The sequence below is a fragment of the Staurois parvus genome, unplaced genomic scaffold (genome assembly GCF_062004578.1).
Source record: "Staurois parvus isolate SC_StPar_1 unplaced genomic scaffold, SC_StPar_1.0 ptg000136l, whole genome shotgun sequence".
NCBI classification, from domain to species: domain Eukaryota; kingdom Metazoa; phylum Chordata; class Amphibia; order Anura; family Ranidae; genus Staurois; species Staurois parvus.
This window is the reverse complement of record NW_028317932.1, coordinates 13,034,069-13,053,741: the sequence shown is the minus strand read 5'-3', so window position 1 is coordinate 13,053,741 and position 19,673 is coordinate 13,034,069. Positions and strand designations below refer to the sequence as shown.

Here is a 19,673-nt window from a genome sequence, read left to right as displayed (position 1 = left end):
GTCTGTAATGCTAAACAAAGGTTTTGTAATTGGGCCAGGTAGCAGCCCTACAGATCTGTCGCCATGGCCCGGGTGGAGTGCGCTACGATGCCCTGTAGGACTTCCAGACCCTCAGTCAGATACGCTTGTATAATTGCCAGTCTTAGCCACCTAGCTAAAGTGCGCCTAGAGGCTTTACAGCCCTTGCTTGCCCCTGAAAACAATACAAAAAGGGAATCTTGAGTTCCTGAGCCCTTTAGTCCTATCTAAAGAACACATCTTCTAACATCCTACCTGTCAAATTTCCTTTCTTGGTAACACAAGGGGTTAGAACAAAAAGTTAAAGTAATTTCTTGGCCTCGATGAAACCTCGAGGCTATCTTCGGTAGGAAGGCCGGGTCCATCCAAAACATTACCTTATCTGCGAAAATCTGGAGGAAGGGGCGATGATTGACAGGGCTTCCAACTCACTCTCATCTCTGTAGTAACCACTACCAGAAATACTGTCTTGAGGGTCAGGATCTTGAATCTAGAAGTTCAAACAGAGGGCTTGTCAGCACATTAAATACCATTGTCAGGTTCCACTTTGGAAAGGGCCTTACTGTTACAGGTCTCTGCCTGGTCAAGGACTTAAAGAATCTAGCCACCAGATCCTTCCTGGGGACTCCAGGAAACCAGTAAGAGCCAACATTTGGCCTTTCAGCGTACTCACCAATAGCCGCTTGTCGGCTCCCGCCTGCAAAAACTGCAGGACTGAAACGGCTATGTGTTTCCAGGGAAGTCTGTGCACACCATCTGTTAAAAAGCTTCCAGACCTTAAGGTAGATAGAATGAGTCTCTTTTTTCCTACTAAGAGAGTGGATACAACCCTAGCTGAAAACTCTTTGCTCCTCAGAAACCAGGGCACTAGGTTCTGTCTACCTGGGGACACAGAGCCGGGTCCTGAGACAGCAAGTCCTCCCGTCACGGCAATATCTAAGGATCATAGGCAGCCAGGGTCGAAAATCAAGCTCACCTGGGCCAGTGCGGGGTTATCAGGATCAAAGAAGTGTGCTTGGATCTGAATTTCCTCAGAACTGCTGGCAATGAGATGGGAGAATGCGTAACATAGGGGAAGTCCCACTGCTGTGCTTGTGCATCCACTGCCAGTTTCTCGACAAATCTGTTTAAAGAGCAGAAAACCGGAACTGGTATTTGGCCCAATGCAAAAAAAAAAATAGTCTACGGATGGGGACCCCCACTCCCTTATGATGGCTTGGTAGATCTCCCACCTGAGGACCCATGCCGATTCCCTGAGCTGCCTCCTACTGAGAAAGTCTGCCACCTGGTTTAGATCCCCCTTCAGGTGGACGGCGGATAAGGAGGCAACGTTGGTCTTGGCCAAGCTGAGCAGCTCCGAGGCCAGGGACCACAATGTCTTGCTTCGTGTCCCTGCCTTTCTTTTGACATAAGCCACGACAGAGGAGTTGTCTGCAAAGCAGCAACGTGCTGGCCTCATAGTTGCTTCTGGAAGGCCACAAGGGCCCACGATACCGCTTTGAGTTCTTTCTAGTTCGAGGATCTCTTCCTCTCTTCTGGTAGCCAAGAACCATGTGCCATGGACCTCTAGGTGCGCTCCCCAACCCCTGGCACTCGCGTCTGTCGCAACTTCCCTGGGATGGGAAAGGTCCATAACAGCCCCTGAACCAAATTGGCTGACCTCCACCACCAGAGGGTTCTCTTCACCCGAGGGGGTACCTGTATCAAGAAGTCCAAAGACTCTTGCCAGTGATCTCAGATGTCCAGAATGAACAGCTGGAGGGGCCGCAGATGCAAACCTGCCCACTGTACCACTGGGATGGATGAGGTTAGCAGGCCCAGCACTGACACGGACTCTTAGGGACATGGCTTGATTCCTTAGCAGCCACCTGATTCCCCTGTCTAACGTTAGGATCTTCTTCTGGGGTAGAAAAGTTGTCTGAAGGGTGGAATCCAGCTCATAGCCCAGGTACAACATCCTTTGGGCTGGGATCAGATTCGACTTGGATAAGTTTATTATCCAGCCTATATTCTCCAGGTGCCTCATCACCAGGGTTATGTCCAATAGCTGTTCCTCTGAGTTTGCAAACAGATCATCCAGGTAAGCCACCAGTGAGACTCCCTTTAGGCGAAGAAACACCAGGGCCTCGGCCATGATCTTTGTGAAGATCCTGGGTGAGGAGGAAAACCCATACCGCCAACCTGAGGAAAGAAGAGACCTGACAGAACAAAAACCACTTCTCCCTTACCTCTTTCTTTTGGCCCCCAGGGCCTTTTCTGCACCTGATTCTGGGAAAAAAAATTTTATTCCCCCCCATGCTTGGAGCTTCCTCTTAAGGGGAAAGGCATTTATCATGTCTGCGGTGTGATCCGGCACCATCTCAAGCCCTGGGCCAAAAAGGAAATCTAAATGGGATGCCGCAAAGTTTAACTTTTGAGGCGATGTCCCCCTGCCAGGTCTTCAACCAAAAGGGATCTGCAGGCAGAGTTACCTCACCATCATCCTTACTGACTCCACAGAGGAGTGTGGAGTGTGTCTGAGGCAGAGATACATTTTCAACTAGAGACCTAAAGGAATCAGAAAAGGTAACAGTCAGTTCCCTAACTGACTTAACCAGGTCCCCCCGAGAAGGGACCTCCTCCCTGATCAGGCTCTCAACGCAGGACTCAAACAACACCTTCGTCCAGGAGTCCCTGAGGATCACCTTGCATGAGGGGCACTTTTTAGCCCCATGGTGCAGCTTGGGCTTCTCCCTGGCTTTTACCTGTCACATAGCAAACAGATGGGTCTCCCATTAACCACAAAAAGCGACTGGCCGCCCGCCTGAACACAACCCCCCACGGCAGGGGTTAGGAAACTAGCTAGGCACCCTTCCACCCCCTGCTTTAGTTCCTACGCCCACCAGGAGGGCTGGGGCACCCCCTGGGAGGTAGGGGCCGAACAGGTAAGGAAACAAAGGCTCCTCTGAGCCACCTACCTGAGACTGGCTGGTGCCCCAGTGCCTCCGCTCCAGACAAGTTCCAGGTGGTGGTCTTCCCAGAGTTGCCTGTCTCTGCAGGATTCAGCCCTGAACCAAACTCTGGCCCACACTTAAAGGGACGTGGCCAGAAGCCGCATCCTGGGAGGAAGTCCCTGCCCCTCTGCTGGAAGAGACGTTCCCCATCATCCAACCCCATTGCCAGCACAATGTGGGGTGGTAGTACTTCTCCCTTGGTCCCTCTGGACACCGAACCATAGGCGCTTCCAAGACTGTCTCACCAGAGGAAACAACGTTACTGATGGAGTGGGAAGGCCATACTTTTAATTTGGGTAGAGATGTTAGGTGTGTGAAGTGAGCATGGACTCATGACCTGTATTCTCTTTGCATTATTAGGCTAGGTTCACACTTGTGCAGCTCTGTGATGTGTTTTGTGCACCATTGCAGGATCCCTGGCACGGGGGAAAGCAAAATCATGAGCCGTGATTACAGCACACACAATTTCTATATAGAATAGGAAAAAAAAAAAAAAAAAAAGGCTGAATTTCTATACCACTTACTGTTCATTCCTCATGTAGCTTCATAATTTGTTTTAGTGTGTCACTTCAATTGCCAAGGCTCAGTATTGGAAAGTTATTTTATTTTTCAAGCTATACTACTCAGACTAATTATAATTAGTGTCGTTTTTCTGCCTCCTTGTAATGTCCTGAATTCCCCAAAAACTTACCACCCCCACAGTACCAAAGATTCACCCCAAGATCAGCCATTGGCATTAACACAGCAAGGAGATCTCAACCTTCCATGATGTAGCTGCTTTTGTACTAGAATCTAAGAAAGGAAAGTCCATCCCCTATTCCCTCCTTTATTCTATGCAGTCATCCCCTTAGCTCTCAGCGACGAGTTGGACCAACCTGAAGCAGTTCCACTTTTGTACATATTGCAATTGTAATTAAGGTAGCTTGTGAAGGAATGCTGGCATTTAGATTGATAGGCAGACTCAAACAAAATTAGGCTTTTGTTGACTGAATTCTAGCAAAGCATTGTCTCACTCTTGGCAGGAAGCATTTTATCGTTTCTCAGGGGGTAGGTGTGAGGCACTACAGAAAAAGACCAATACACCATTTTAGAGGGAGCATTTTATTTAGTTATACCCCTTCTAACAGTCCATTATAGTGAGTACCAAAGATGAGAAAAAAAAATGCAAGTTTTGTACAGTGCAAAAGGCATTGATGTAAATTACTATATAATTCCAGCTTTGTTTTTCAGAAGGGGATCATGCTCATTGTGGCTTCCATGAAACAAGACATCTTTGACTTGTCTGAAGTACACACTGATCTGACTGCCACTTCCATCTGTTGCATTCTTGATGGGCTTGTACTCCTTATATTTCCTAAAGAGGGAAAGTTCAATTGCTTTAACACACATGACCATGCAATTTTCAGTTTCTTACATAACTGATCTGCACAGATTACCCAGTGTACTCATGGGGAAAAACAAAAATGAGAAGCCAGTATAGCAAGCTTGTTAAAGAGTCAGGTGTATAGCTTTAGCATATGAATTAGAGTGAAAGCAAATGGCCAAAAAAAAAAAAAAAAAAAAAAAAAGGAAGCACACCAGCTAGGTCTTCCATTATGAAGTGGTCACAGAAACTAGTGCCATCAATTATTTGTACCAGAACTAGGCAAACAGCTGGAGCACTCACCTGTACAGAATGACACCGGCCACTGTTGCAACGAGGACCACCAATCCAAGTATAGTCAGGACTACAGAGGTAGTCTTTGTTCCTGATCCTACAAGATAAAAAGCTTTATCCTTATCCAGAATAGACAACAGAACATACATACAGACTGGGTAATGTGTAAGGAATGCAAGGATACCACATAGTTTGATGGAAATTAATATATCAACCTACAGAGGACTGAATTCAAGAGACCCTGAGAAGCAAAGTGAAAAAGTGATGTAGCAGTCTAGTCCACTTTGCTGAAATTTCACTGCAACTCAAGTAAGCTTGTATGCGGCCACCCCCCCATGTGCTTGTATGCATGCCTGAAAATGTCAGGGCATGCTCTTAATGAGCCAGATGGTGCCCTGGGGCATTTCCTCCCAGTCCTGGAGGTCACTGAGCTCCTGAACAATCTGAGGTGCAACCTGGTGGCATTGGATGGATCAAAACAGGATATCCCAGAGGTGTTCTTGGATTTAGGTCAGGTGAGTGTGGGGGCCCAGTCAATGGCATCAATTCCTTAATCCTCCACTGCCTGCATACTCATGCCACATGTGGCCAGGCATTGTTGTGCATTATGAGAAACCCAGGACCCACTGCACCAGTATAGGTTCTGACAATGGCACCCTGACTGCCATTTGGTAACTAGATGAAATCCTTGGACCCATTGTCTAGCCTGTAGAGGTCTGTGCTTCCCTCCATGGGTATGCCTCCCCAGACCATCACTGACCAAAAAAAAAAAAACCCAAACCCCCAAAACAAACCACCACAACCCTGGCATGCTGAACGATGTTACAGGCAGCATAATGTTCTCCATGGCTTCTCCAGACCCTTGCACGTCTGTCATGTGCTCAGGGTGAACAGCACAGGGCACCAGTGGCAGACCTGCAAATTCTGGTGTTCAATGGCAAAATGCCAAATTGAGATCTATGTGATGGGCAGTGACCACAGAGCCAGCTAGAGGATGTCAGGCCCCCCTCATGAAGTCAGTTTGTCAGACATTCACACCAGTGGCCTTCTGGAGGTAGTTTTGTAGGGCTCATCCTGTTCCTCCTTGCAAAAATGAGCAGATACTGGTCCTGCTGATGGGTTAGAGTTCTTCTACGGCTCTGTCCAGCTCTCCTAGAATCTCCTCCATGCTTGAGACTGTGCTGGGAGACAGCAGACCTGGCAATGGCACTTATTGATATGCCATCCTTTGCAATCTGCCGGGTCCAGGTATCTCCTCATGCTACCAGTAGTGACACAAACCCTAGTGAAAACTTGAAACTAGGTCTGAAGAGATGAGGGGGGCCTCCACCTGTATAACCATTCCTGTTTTGGGGGCCATCTCATTGTTGCCCTAGTGCTCCTGTTAAATTTAATTAATACCAAAAGCAGCTGACAGCCCCCTCTGCTACTAACTGAACAGAGTATGCATGCATGCACAGTATGTATCACTTTCATGTCTTACTGCCACCTTGGAAGAGGGCCTACAAGTATTTTTAGCCACCAATTTGCTTTAATGAACATCCAGCATAACACAAGTGTGATCTACTACTGTAGTCAGGGCTTCGCCAAAAATCCATCCTACACAGTAAGAGTCAACGGTGCCTCCCTCCACCATTTAAATACACCACCATATTGCAATTACCTCCATCTACATAGACCAGGGTACTTGCAAGAGCCAGACTTGCATCATCACTTAGTGTAATATTAACACAGTAGGATCCCGGTTCTGCAAATGCTCTGCGTAGTGTCAAGAGGCACTGGTCTGAAGCTGGAATCTGATCACATACCATGTTCTGAGGAATCATGCATGAAGTATCGGAAACAATTGTGCAAGCATCTGTAGGCATGCTAGGAGACAAACCATATTAGAAGACAGCGACTAAGGATAAAAAAAACAAAACAAAACACACCACAACACACCCCACACTGCACCCACCCCTTGCACACCTACCTGCCTTCACAGGATATCACAAAATCTATTAAAGAATTTTCAGCCTGAGACACTTTGATAGTGTTCATTTCAATAATATTCACACCAAGGATGCCATCTAAGGAGTGACAGTGAAAAATGTTTTATTATTAAAATCCTTTTTAGAAACTGTAAAAGTCTGAAATGACTTCACCTACCTGCAACTGTAATGTTTGTGTTGTAGTAGCCATATCTGTAGATAAAGCACCCAGGAACTGAAGTAGTTGTTGGTATAGTTGTATGGGTAGTGGAGATAACATGGGTAGTAGCATTATGTTCTTCTGTAGTTAGCGGAAAGGGTGGCACAGTTGTGTTACCTTTGGACAGAAAACAGTGTAATTCTTGCTTGAAGATTTGAAGCTCAAAACTCCCTCCCACCACAACACTTTATCATTTAAGTGTGTGAAAGCTAATCGATAGCGTGTGCACCCCCCCCCCCACTTACCAGTTGTATGTATAGTAGTATGAGGTGTGGTTGGGGCTCCTGTTGTAGGAAGGGGAGTAGGTGTAACTGGTTTACAGGGTCCTGGAATAGCAGCTTTGATTGTTAGCTTCAGACTGAAGTTTCCAAGCAAGGTGTATGTATGAGTGGAGACTGGGTTATTGGAAACAAAGGTGCCACTGCCATCACCGAAGGTCCAGTTGAAAGACAGAATAGATTTGTTTAGGTAGTGGCTTGGATCATGGATTTTAATATCAAATGAAATTGGAGAATCTTTGATATAGATGTGGTCAGAGGAATTCTTGTCATTTTTCTGTGAGATGTTCACATAGAAAGGAATTTGATCTGAAATAAAATAGTGCATAGTATTAAGTCCAGAACATAATTTGAGACACTGTAGAGCCTTAAATCATGGGGCACCAATTTTCATTTATAACAACCTATAACTTGGGCCTTACCCTGGGGGAACCCACACACCCCTTCCTCACTGTGCATGTCCATATCCTCTAGAGCACAAGAAAACTCACCAGTATGGTTGCAATCCCACACAAGTGTGACCCCCCACTGTACTAGTCTTCTGTTGAGAGATGCAAAACTTCACCCAGCTTTGTCACATGTGGCCTTCATATCCTTAAACCCCTTCTGGAATAAGGTGTGAAAAGCAATACATCCCCCCTGAGCAATAACATACCAGTATATAGTTTAAGGATTTTAAACTGTCAGATTTCTACCCAGTTTCTGCTATGAAGAAAAAGTTTAGTTGCGTCAATGTGCAGAGTGAATCTGAATGGGAGTGGTTCCCATTGTCAGCCGCTTTCTTTCTGAGGAATGCATCTCTTTAATAGTAATTAAACAATTGGGAATTATCATGGAAAATTTTTGCAGATGCCCAAATTCTGACTAGTGCAGACAGAGTGAGCCTGTCACAAACCAGAAGTTACATTTAGGAATTTTTGTACCTTCAGATTGCATTGAATTAAAGTGCCACACCACAGTGCTGCAGATTGAAGGGAAATTAAAACTACAATACGGCTTGTGTAGCAGTTGTATGCATTATATTGTGCATAGTGAAGTGAAGTTACCCTTGAAGTGTGTCATCAAGAGTTCAGGTATGAAAATCCCCAACACAGGCACATGCGGAGTCCTGCTGAGCAGACATGGCTGCTCTGAGCTCTACTCCAGACGGATCAAATAGCCTGGATCCTGAGCCCGCCTGCGCACACTGCTACCTTCAACTGCATCGTACAACCCGGGTGCACACCCAGGCACTAAAGCAGACCTCAGATCACACCAGACAGCCTCACCTGGGAAATAAAAAGGGAACTGGGACACTGTACGGCTGAGCTTGAATCTAGGGTAGAGAATCTCACTTTCCCCCCCCCACACACACACACACAAACTACCACCACACTTAAATATTGGCTTGAAGACTATGAAAATAAGGCCGGACGCTCCAAGTTGTGTATCGGAGTCAATCTTGGACCTCAAAGCAACTATGCTCGCCCTTTTTCAGTAACAGTTACCCTGACATACCTGTTGAGAGTTTGTGGACTGTCCATTTCCAGAGTGCCAATACCTCAAAAATCAGAGGGCCCTCCTAGGAGATATTGAAGCTAAAATTTCATTACTATGGCACCAAAACTGGCAGAAGCCAGGGGAAAAAGAAAACCTTTGTTTTCAGGGTCATCACTACCAACTTTTTGCAGATCTGTCTCCACTTACAATTTATAAAGAGATGAGCCATGAAACCTCAAATCCAAATACGCCAAACAAAATCACATCCCGTACCAGTGGGGTTTTCCGGTCTCTATCCGCTTTACCCACCAAGGCTCTAGGCATGTATGCCGCTCTCCTGAAGAGCTGCAAATCTTACAGAACTTGCATCTGATGGAGCATTCCCCACAGTGCGAGAGGTGCACGTTGCCGTTCTGCCTCCAGCTCTCCACGCAAACCTGGCTCAGCTATCTCCAGAAGAAACCGACAAAGCTCCTACAAGAAGGGGTTATTTTGCCTCATCTGCCCAGGCTGTGGAGGACTCAGTGACTGACAGCTACCCTCCAATATAGATTGGAGCCCTTCTCCCCTTCTATTCTGCCTGCGAGGTGCTGATCTTACATGTTGATGTCTTGAACAAATTCCACCTGCAAGACTGACAGGCAAGTACAGGTGAAACTCAAAAAACTAGAATACCGTGCAAAAGTTCATTTCAGTAATGCAACTTAAAAAGGTGAAACTAATATATGAGATAGACTCATTACATGCAAAGCAAGATAGTTCAAGCCGTGATTTGTCATAATTGTGATGATTATGACTTACAGCTCATGAAAACCCCAAATCCTCAATCTCAGAAAAATAAAATATTACATGCAATCAACAAAACAAGGATTGTAGATGGAATAATATCAGCCCTCTGAAAAGTATAAGCATGCATATGTACTCAGTACTTGGTTTGTGCCTCTTTTGCAGCAATTACTGCCTCAGTGCGGCGTGGCATGAAAGCTATCAGCCTGTGGCACTGCTGAGGTGTTATGGAAGACCAGGATGCTTCAATAGCGGCCTTGAGCTCTTCTGCATTGTTCGGTCTCATGTCTCATCTTTCTCTTGGCAATGCCAAGAGAAAGGTCAGGCGAGTTTGCTGGCCAATCAAGCACAGTAATCCCATGGTCATTGAACCAGGTTTTAGCAGACAGTTTTGGCAGTGTGGGCAGGTGCCAAGTCCTGCTGGAAAATGAAGTCAGCATCCCCATAAAGCTAGTCTGCGGAAGTGTGTAGTGCTCCAAAGTATCCTGGTAGACGGCTGCGTTGACCCTGGACTTAATGACGCACAGTGGACCAACACCAGCAGATGACATGGCTCCCCATATCAACAGACTGTGGAAACATCACACTGGACTTCAAGCATCTTGCAGTGTGTGCCTCTCCATTCTTCCTCCATACTCTGGGTCTTTTGTTTCCAAATGAGATGCAAAAGTTGCTCTCATCAGAAAAGAGGACTTTGGACCACTGAGCAACAGACTAGATCTGTTTCTCTTTAGCCCAGGTAAGACATTTCTGACGTTGACAAGAGGAATACGACATTTGAAGCCCATGTCCAGGATCCGTCTGTGTGGTGGCTCTTGAATGGCCTTTTCCTGACGATCCTCTCCAGGCTGCGGTCATCCCTGCTGCTTGTGCACCATTTTCTTCCACATAACTTTCTATTAATGTGCTTTGATACAGCACTTTGGGAACATCCAGCTTCGTTTGCAATTACCTTTTGAGGCTTTCCCTCCTTATGGAGGGTGTCAATGATGGTTCTCTGCACAACCGTCAGGTCAGCAGTCTCTCATGATTGTGATTCCTACTGAACCAGACAGACCATTTAAAGGCTCAGGAACCCTTTGCAGGTGTTATGGCTTAATTAGCTGATTAGAATGGGACACTTAGAAAATTAGAATATTGTGAAAAGGTGCAATATTCTAGGCTCAGAGATTGTGGATTTGGGGTTTTCATGAGCTGTAGGCCATAATCACCACAATGACAAATCAAGGCTTGAACTATCTTGCTTTGCATGTAATGAGTCTCTCATACACTTGTTTCACCTTTTAAGTTGCATTACTGAAATAAATGAACTTTTGCGAGTTTCACTTTTATATCCTGGAGCATTATTGCAAAACTTTTCATCTCTGGGCCTACTGTTCCCGATGTTAGCTTACCATGGGCCAGTCTCCAGACTTCCACATACCCTGCCTGCTTCCATGGTCTCCCTTCCCCGCTCTGATCTGTCTGTGCTTTGTTCTTCCATCAGGCTACAGGGACTTCATGTTGGACGTTTAATGGTCTCATGTTTTTTTCAAGGTTATACCTTTGCAGTTATGCATTTACTTATGCTTGTCACCTGCCCTTAGTTTAGTCTGTGTTGACAACGGGTGTCTATTCACCCTGCACTCTCCACCCAGGTTCATATATGGATGAGTTTTATCTGCCTTCTCTTGCTCCAATGGTCACCCCTCCCCTTATCTCTTACCTTGCTTCCCCCTCCCCCCTCATCCTAACCCCTTAGCATCCCCCCCTTGAATAGAATTTGATATCCACTCCGGGCTCAGAACCACCACATTGTTCTCTTACTTAGGGCTTAGATCACTTTGGGATTGTTCCTTGTGCCCCCACGCCATTTATGTGAGCTCTCGACAGTATCTACTCTGCCGTTGGAGTGATATTGAATTTCCCAACAGGCCCACAACTTTGGTTTCTCAGTTTTACATGTCAAGTTTAAAACGCTGTTATTTACCAAGTCTCCATCTCCTGGATCTTTATTCTTGTCTGTGTCTCTCTCTCTCCCCCCCCCCCAGGTGGTGCACCAACCATGGCAAGTATGCCTGTTAATTTTCTACCATCTCTTGGCACACTATGGCCCCCCTGAATGTTCAGGGACTCAACATTCCCCAGAAACAATTGAAGGTATTTCACTTGCAGCCAGAAAGGCCCACAAAATTTGCCTACAGGAAATGCAATTTTCACCACACTCAAATTTCCACCTGCAATACCCTCAGGTTTACGCCTCCCCTGCAACAACTAAACGAAGAGTATTGGTTGCATTCCACCGCACTATCCCCTTCATGCTCTCAACTGAAATTAAAGACCCAGCAGGATGTTATATAATACTCACTGGTCAACTCATGGACTTGGATGTTAATATAGTGTCCTACTATACTCCCAATATGCGTACCACATCCTTCCTCTCCCACCTATTTGAGGCAGTAGCCACACAAACTGGGTACAGATACTCTGGAGACTAACCAGGTACTACTGCCCTTCTTAGATAAAGCACCCTTCTCTCCTTCCAACAACCCTACTAAGCTTTCCTTCCGCCATCTGCTTACTAATTACAAACCAGTGGGAAGGAGGAAGGAGGGAGGAGGAAGGGGGGAATTGCTGGAACTCTCAGCCTCACTGTACCCGACTAGGGTCTCCCATCACTGAAGCCAAAGTATATGCAGTCATTCGTGGCTTGAAATTGAAAAAAGGCCCAGGGCCAGACGGGTACTCCACCTAATACTATAAATCATTTATGGAGCTTTTAACACGTCTAACTAGTGCTTTCAATACCCTACTTGGTGGTCACGCTTTTCACCTGGAATCTTTAACAGCAATTTGTATGCTCCCTAAACCCCATTTGGATGATACCACCTGGACTAATTATCGTCCAATCCAATCTCTTCTGAGTCTTGACATTAGGCTCAGAGCCAAAATCCTTGCAAGCAGACAAAATTAGGGGGCCATGCCAGTTCGGCAAATGGGTGACAACATTCGTTGAGCAGTGTTGATAGCTCATGCAGCTACAACATGATGTATCCCTGCAGGCTTCCTCACTCAATAGTATCTTGGTCATACTTGCATTATACCCTATGAAAGTGGGGTTTCAGCCCCCCCACTTATGTTGGCTGTCAGCTCTGATTCAGAGCATACATCAAATATGCTGTGTACTGAGGAAGAAGATTACCTTCACATTGGTAGGGACACTCGCCAGAGCTGCCCACTCTCCATTACCGTTTGCCCTCATTGAGCCATTGGTGCACCACATTTGCCAACTCTAAAATAAAAGGGCATCGAGCTAGGAAGCCATCATAAATTGTCTTTTCACAGATATCCTGCTGTACCTTTCCACTCCAGACAACAAACCTGCTGGTCACACTTACCCAATTTGCCACTATCTTGGGTCTTTCGGTTAACACCCAGAAATCCACCACACCTAATGTATCCTTAACCAAGGAAGAGAAGCAGTTAGCCCAATCGGCACTGCCTCAAAGGCCCATCTTCCCCATTTAGGTGTACAACTGACCATGGCACACAGATTTTTGCTGCCAATTACCTCCCCATGCTTAAACATGTCCCAATGGTCTTCACTTCCACTTTCTTGGATGGGCAAGATTAATGTTCTTAGGATTGTCATACTGCCCAAATTATTGTACCTTTAGGGTTTTACCAAACCCTGTCCCAGCCCATTTCCTATGGGATTCTACAACAGAAAGCCATGGTCTATGCCCGAGTGCCCAAATCTTCTCAAACTTAGTGGTGGATTGGGTCCCCCCACTTCTATTACCATGCAGCTCACTTGGCACTCCTACCACTATGATGCAACTGGCAAAACCCCTCTCTGGCCATCTATAGAATCAGTAGACTGACCCCCCCGACAGCCAGCTTGCTGTGGCTCTGACCAGGGACCATGCCTCTTTGCACAAGCCAGTTACTGTCTGGGACAAACAAGATAGTTCTCCTCCCCCCCCCCCCCCCCCCCCAACCACACACACTATGCAAATCTTTTGGCCATCCACGATCAAATCAGTTTTGTTACCTGCAGATAAAATATTTTTACGCCACTTACATTTCTAGCGATAGGGTCCTGACTCATCTCTCCCAATTTGAACTAATCTGCACTAACAATCCTCTCACCAGAGGTCTTATCTTGATACTCTATAAACTGAGAGTTGGAAACTAAGTACCCCATCCTACAGAAGTCCACCTTTGCTTCTAATGTTGCAAGTGTATTTATGTATGCATGCAAGTAAAAATACACACATTGCAAACCCCTACGTGGATGTTAAAGGACTAGATAAACTTCCTCCATGCATTCTTCCTTTGTCCCCAGAACCCATTTGAATTCCAATCTGAGTAGTGCTGCAGGGATGAATGGCCAACATGACTGCTATACACTTGGACGTTTTACCAAAATCTCAGTGCAGAGTGAAATTTTAGATTTGATTAGTACATCCCTTGACACCATTGAAGGAAGAATGACCACAACCTCCAATTGTGAGTGGGTAAAGGTGTGAACAATTGCCATTTGGGTCCACATGGGAGGGGGGGGGGGCACAGTAAAAACCCCACAAATACAAGATTCAAGAGTGTTCTACTTGAATAGTACATATGGGTGGAGATACTTAAAGTAGATTATAAATACTTTCCAAAAATTCAAGAACAAGGAATATAACCTTTATTAAATCAGCATCTTCATGCTTACCTGTTACAATATACAAGCCACTCGCTTTAGCAACAGGGTAATGTTTTCTGTAGCCTTTCCTAAAAACAGTCACCTCGATCATCTGTGCACCAGCTGTGATGTTTGTAGTATTTATTGAGAGAACAGCTGAAGATCTTCCAGTTGTCGGATAGTACTGGCCTGGATGGAGAGCATACCTTCAGTATAAAGCCTCACTTAAATGTTGTATCAAAAATGATCACTTCCAGCACAGAGTCCCATTTCCCCTAGAACAAGTGTGAGGCTCAGGAAAGGCTTTGAAGCCCCTTAACAATATATCCAAATATTATCACTTGCACAATAAACAGTAAAGCCGCATTCAAACCAGGAGGCAAGTGACTGGATTCCAGCTAGTTTATGCAGAACTACACACATGAAGGGTAATATAGCCAGACTGAAAGCATGTCCTTATTGGCTGTGCAGTATGGCAGGAGCCTGAATAGATTATGTACAGAATCTTCTGAAAAAAGCCTAGATATATCTCAGCTTGAAATGACCATTTCAGCAATTTTCTTGGTGCTCTATATAGAAATACTTAAGTAATCCATGGCAATACCAACCCAGTGTTTGGAAGATGTAGATGAAGTTACGGCGTCTCCAGTCATGGTGGTGAGGAAATTGTCTTCCATCTGGAAACTTACTAGAAAAACTGCAGTTTCCTTCATTACAGAATGGTACCCATTTGGTCCAGTTATACACATACTGATCACTAAAGGAAGCTAGAAAAAAAAAAATGATAAAGGATTAGGAGGAAGCCAGCCATCCCTACCTTTTGGCAGACAGACATGCTTCTACACTTATATTTACCATTAGCACATCCTCGTTCATAGACTACATCCCCATCTTCATTCTCCTTTTGACATCTGGGAAAACGTAGATTCACAGCAAATGTAATATTTGACCCTATCAGTGCAGGACTGTCACTGGTCAACAGTGCCACTACTTTGCCACCTAAATTTAAAAAACAAAACCCCATGTTAGGACATTAGATTTTAGTAGCCAAGAAGCCGGTGAAAGTACAAGTGGGTCTCGTCAGCAGCATGCTCTTGGTACCTCACTGGATGCTAGATTTGAAAAAAGAAAAAAAAAAAAAACAAACCACCACACAAACTTCTAACCCCTGCCCCATTTTGAATGTTTACTTGGCATCTTTGGCTTACCACTTTGCCACAACAGAAGCTGCACCAACTGGCTTACAGCATGGTGATACAATGCTACATGCCTGACACCATCTTCAGACTCCTGTTCTAACCCAGTTTTAGATTTAGACACATCATGACAGGTCTGCATTAACCCCCATCTGGACTAGAGGGGGTGGCAAGAGGATTCCGTAGGAAAGTGAAAGTAAATACACATTGTATATTTTGTACCTGAAATCTTGTAAAAATGGTAGAGAAACTATTGTGTGTTGGCAGCTTATACATTACCTCTCCAGCAGTTTTCCCATCTAGGATCACCAGATTTCCAGGCAGGATAAAGCTGGTCATCCCAAGAGCTGCTGTCTGGGGACCAGCCATGTATGTGGTGATTTTCATGGCCAGTCCTCCTGAACTCTGCCACATCTTGGAAACCTGTAGAGAGAAACAATCTTATTTCCAAATATGCCAAAGCCACATTTATGCTGCACACAATACCAAATTGTGTGAATCTGAATTAGAATTAGTCACCTTTTACAAGTTATGAAAATACCTTTTGTACCTGGTAATACAGGAGGTCTGGATAAACCATATTTAAAGAGAAACAGTGAAGACATACACAAGGGTGTTTCTACTTTCTTTACCCCAGGCACACTTCTAGTAGGTCATTAACAGACCAAAGCTAGTAGGACAGTGTCGGGTAAACATTCATTAACAGAATTCACTGCTGGCCAATAGTATAGAAATCATATCAGGGATGCACTGAATATGTGCAAAAATTACAAGCTGGACACTGAAGGCACAACCCCCCCATTAAAAATATGAGTTATGTAGGCAATTGTATCTTGTGTGATATTGCCTGGTCTAATCCACAGCAATATCAGTTCCCAGCAACTCCCACCTTCGCATGCACACTTCCAGTAGAGATTTGAATATCAATAGGTCCAAGTTGTTGCAAAACAATAAGCCTTCAAAGTTAAATCAACTACTTCTATTAGCCATACTAACAGTTTTTGGGAGCCCTCCAGTGCCTGGGCGTTAGTGACCTAGAAGCCATCAATTCAGGTGAACAAAGTTTTGTTATCAAGATTACCCCCAAAGAAGTTGTTGCAAAGATAATAGTAGTGCTAGTTAAATATCAAAGTGAGCTTCAGGGCAAACTCATACAAGCAGGTCACCAGCAAACCTTAAGGCAAGTTACAGGTAACCAGCATACCTCTTAGAAATTGTCTAAGACAAGTTCTTGACCTGGAGAAACATGAAACAATTAACTGGTGGTATTCTAGAGGGCTTTACCCAGCCCACTTCCTACTGATTTTAAAATTAGCTGCACAATGCTGTCTATTAGAGTCACAAGATTCCAATAGAGTCAAATGAGACATTTGTAAATAAGCCAGTATTTAGGCCGTAAACTTTATATTGGCCCGCTTCCTGAAATTAGGACAGCAGACTTAAATCACTGACTTTTACTGAAAGGATCCAGAACATTTCCCTACACCTTCAGAGCACTGACCAGACGCCACAACAAGCCTTCAATAATGCACTATGCGACTGTAGTGGAAAATGGTATGTAGAGCAGCATAATCCATGTTTGGTTAGAAGAACCAAGGCAACCTCTTCCTGAAAGGATTGCTGCCCCCCTCTTTTTAATATATTGTGCAGTGCAGAAGGGAGGCAATACAATCCCGCCAAGTTTATTATAGCACAGGCAAATCAATTAGAAAACCTACTACAATATGCATGTCTTACTTGGCAAATGATAAGAAGACATAAAAAGTGTGACTATTGCATTTACACACTAGAAGCCTCTAACAGATGCACTTCCAGCGAAGCAGCATTAGACTTTATAGACCATTTAAATAAGAGTTAACAGAAAGCAGGTTCACAAGTTAACATTTTTTAAATTTAAATGCAGTGTTACTAAACCCACAGAGTAAAATCAGTCTGTATATGCAGTAAAGCATGCTTGGTATACACACTGTGGAACCTAAAGGATTAATCCTCTGCATTGTGTAAAAAGGCTGTTAAATCCTGTCTTCTCCAATCCTCCCCTTCTACTCTCCCCAATCCATCTGATAGGACAGAGCTTCAGAAGTCACTAGTGTGTATAACTAGAGGTTTTGTTCCCCCCCCCCCCCTTTGGGAGCGTGCATGTGATCAGCCCAGGGACAATCAGCACTGTCCAGAGGGTCAGGGGTCATGCAACCTCATAGGACTGTCAGGAGGAGAATGAAAACTCCTACAACCTTTCGCCAGTGTTCAGTGGACACTGATAGACACAAGACTACTATATACTGCTAATGGGAAAAAAGTTTAGCCGTTTATATTTACTAAAATAAATTGCCTGTTCCATATTGCGTACAACCAGATATAGTGAATGCAGAGTCCTGGGTTTAGTAACACTAACGTGTACCAGAATTAGAAAAGATGTAGGTGCCGAGTGTGACACACCCTCTGGTTGTCAGTCTCCTTTAACTTTACCAAAGTCATATAATGGGAGGACCGAACAGAATCACCAGCTTTTTGAAAGAGGGACTCCTTTTAGCACAGAAGAAGTACACAGGCAAGGGACACAGCCCAGACATCTACAAGTATTAAAATGCAGAAAGGGATTCTAATCCATGTAAAGAATGCACATTTTTTTAATTACTTTTCTACAACCTTGCCAACTAAATGTCACCCACCCTATACTTCAGGCAAGAAGGAGAAATACAAAACCCCAGACAGAGTCAGGTAAGCTCACACGATGGCCATACATGCATCAATAATTGAACCAATTACTCTTATTGATCTCCATGCGATCAATATGCAGGAAAGACAGACAAGCCATTTGCAGCTTCCAATTGAGTTAAATAACCTCTGTTCCAATATGCAATACCATGATCAGTCAAAACGTTCAGGAAGGAATTAGCTATAGTACAGAGCGAAACTAAGAGTGTGGCCACCATTACACTATATCTCGCCCAACAAGTCTCAGTCTTTAGTTGGAGCAGATGTACAACACTCCAAAATTAGAGATCTTATGAGCTACACACCCAATAGAACCATATCAATCCATCCATATTTTACACACTTTTAAGGGAATGTCTCCCTTACAGACTATTACAAGGATTGGGTATCTGCACTCACCCCAGAACTACACAGGCTCCTGACAGTAGGGTGATCAGCCACAGTTGAAGGGATCCCTAGAAACCTCTGGAAGAACCCTGGTTGAGAAAGACTACTTTAGCCCATTACAGTGGGTGGCTTGTGGATCCACAAAATATACTGCATATCTATTTCCATTAAGTAGCTATAAAGATGTAATTTTACGCAAGAGCATAGACCTCAAAAGCAAGCAACACTTTAACAGCAAGCACATCAAAAACAAACTCACGTGTTCCTGCCTGGGTAGCAGCAATCATCCAGACACTGAGCACCAAGCAACCTCTCACCACTGCAGCCTGCATTATGAAACATGAATTGTTTCCTCTCCTCCCAGCACAGCAGTATTTAAACTGACCTGTACTAGCCACAGCTGAGAGGAATAACAGTCAGGATCCTAATGTTCCCTCCTCCTGTTTATGAAAGCCTTCAGGCTCATCATGTGATGGAATTAAGGAAAGATGCCTGATTCTGTGTCCTGGGCCCTGCCCCACCGCTCATGTGCTTATGAGTCACTTACCATGAATCTCAGATTTTTACTAAGTTTCTCAAATATCAGAGGTGTGATTGCTGCCATTGTCTGAGGAGATGACAATTAGCACTTTAATATTGTGTTTATCGTAGACACATTGGGGTTTATTTACTAAAGCTGGAGAGTCCAAAATCAGACTCCCTTCTGCATAGAAACCAATCAGCTTCTAACCTCAGCTTGTTCAATGAAGCTTTGGCAATGAAACCTGGAAGCTGATCGGTTTCTATGCAGAAGGGAGTCTGATTTTGGACTCTCCAGCTTTAGTAAATAAACCCCATTACATCCAAAATAGCTTCAACTTCAGATACAACCCTCCAGATTTCTTGACTTGTCCCAGTCCAAATCTTGACTCGTTGAGTAATTCATTTCAAATAGCACCCCATTGCATTAAGGCAATGCACATGTGTTGCAGCTCAATGGAATGCATGGCAATACATCAAGGTGCATTGTGTTCAAAATTCTGTGTCCTGTCAGATTTTTGGGACATTTTGGTTGCAGCCTTTATTTTCACTGAGCTGCCTTTATGCAATGCATGTTGATGCACAACATAATGTATATTAAGGGCTCATGTACACAGGGTATTTAGAAAACTCTTCTGAACGATGGAAACACTGCTGGAAAATGTAGGTTAAAAAACGTCAGTTTAGCCGCCTTTACATATCGCATTTAGAAGTGTTTTTAAAAGATAACCTTAGGAGACCTTCCCAAATGCCCAGAATGCATTGAAAAACAGTAAAAAATGT

The 19,673-nt window shown here is 44.5% G+C and overlaps 1 protein-coding gene across 1 annotated transcript; it reads right to left on the bottom strand.

The window, feature by feature from the left end:
* Positions 1-4,096: 4,096 nt before the first annotated feature.
* Positions 4,097-18,784, bottom strand: GPNMB (glycoprotein nmb). The gene is made up of 11 exons (XM_089673195.1): positions 18,631-18,784; positions 15,546-15,689; positions 14,926-15,069; positions 14,679-14,837; positions 14,101-14,259; positions 7,104-7,445; positions 6,817-6,975; positions 6,641-6,737; positions 6,332-6,537; positions 4,678-4,765; positions 4,097-4,365 (listed from the first exon to the last, which is right to left on the bottom strand). Exons 1-11 carry the CDS (start codon positions 18,701-18,703, stop codon positions 4,215-4,217), a joined length of 1,722 nt encoding a protein of 573 aa, XP_089529321.1. The 5' UTR covers positions 18,704-18,784; the 3' UTR covers positions 4,097-4,214.
* Positions 18,785-19,673: the final 889 nt, after the last annotated feature.

What these genes read in the sequence shown, in the direction of transcription:
- GPNMB (XM_089673195.1), bottom strand. Translation starts at nt 18,703, where the DNA reads ATGCAGGCTGCAGTGGTGAGAGGTTGCTTGGTGCTCAGTGTCTGGATG. An exon ending in CTACATCTTCCAAACACTGG is followed by an intron (nt 14,260 to 14,678) that starts GTTGGTATTGCC and finishes CTCTCCATCCAG; the next exon opens with GCCAGTACTATCCGACAACT. An exon ending in TACTACTATACATACAACTG is followed by an intron (nt 6,976 to 7,103) that starts GTAAGTGGGGGG and finishes TTCTGTCCAAAG; the next exon opens with GTAACACAACTGTGCCACCC.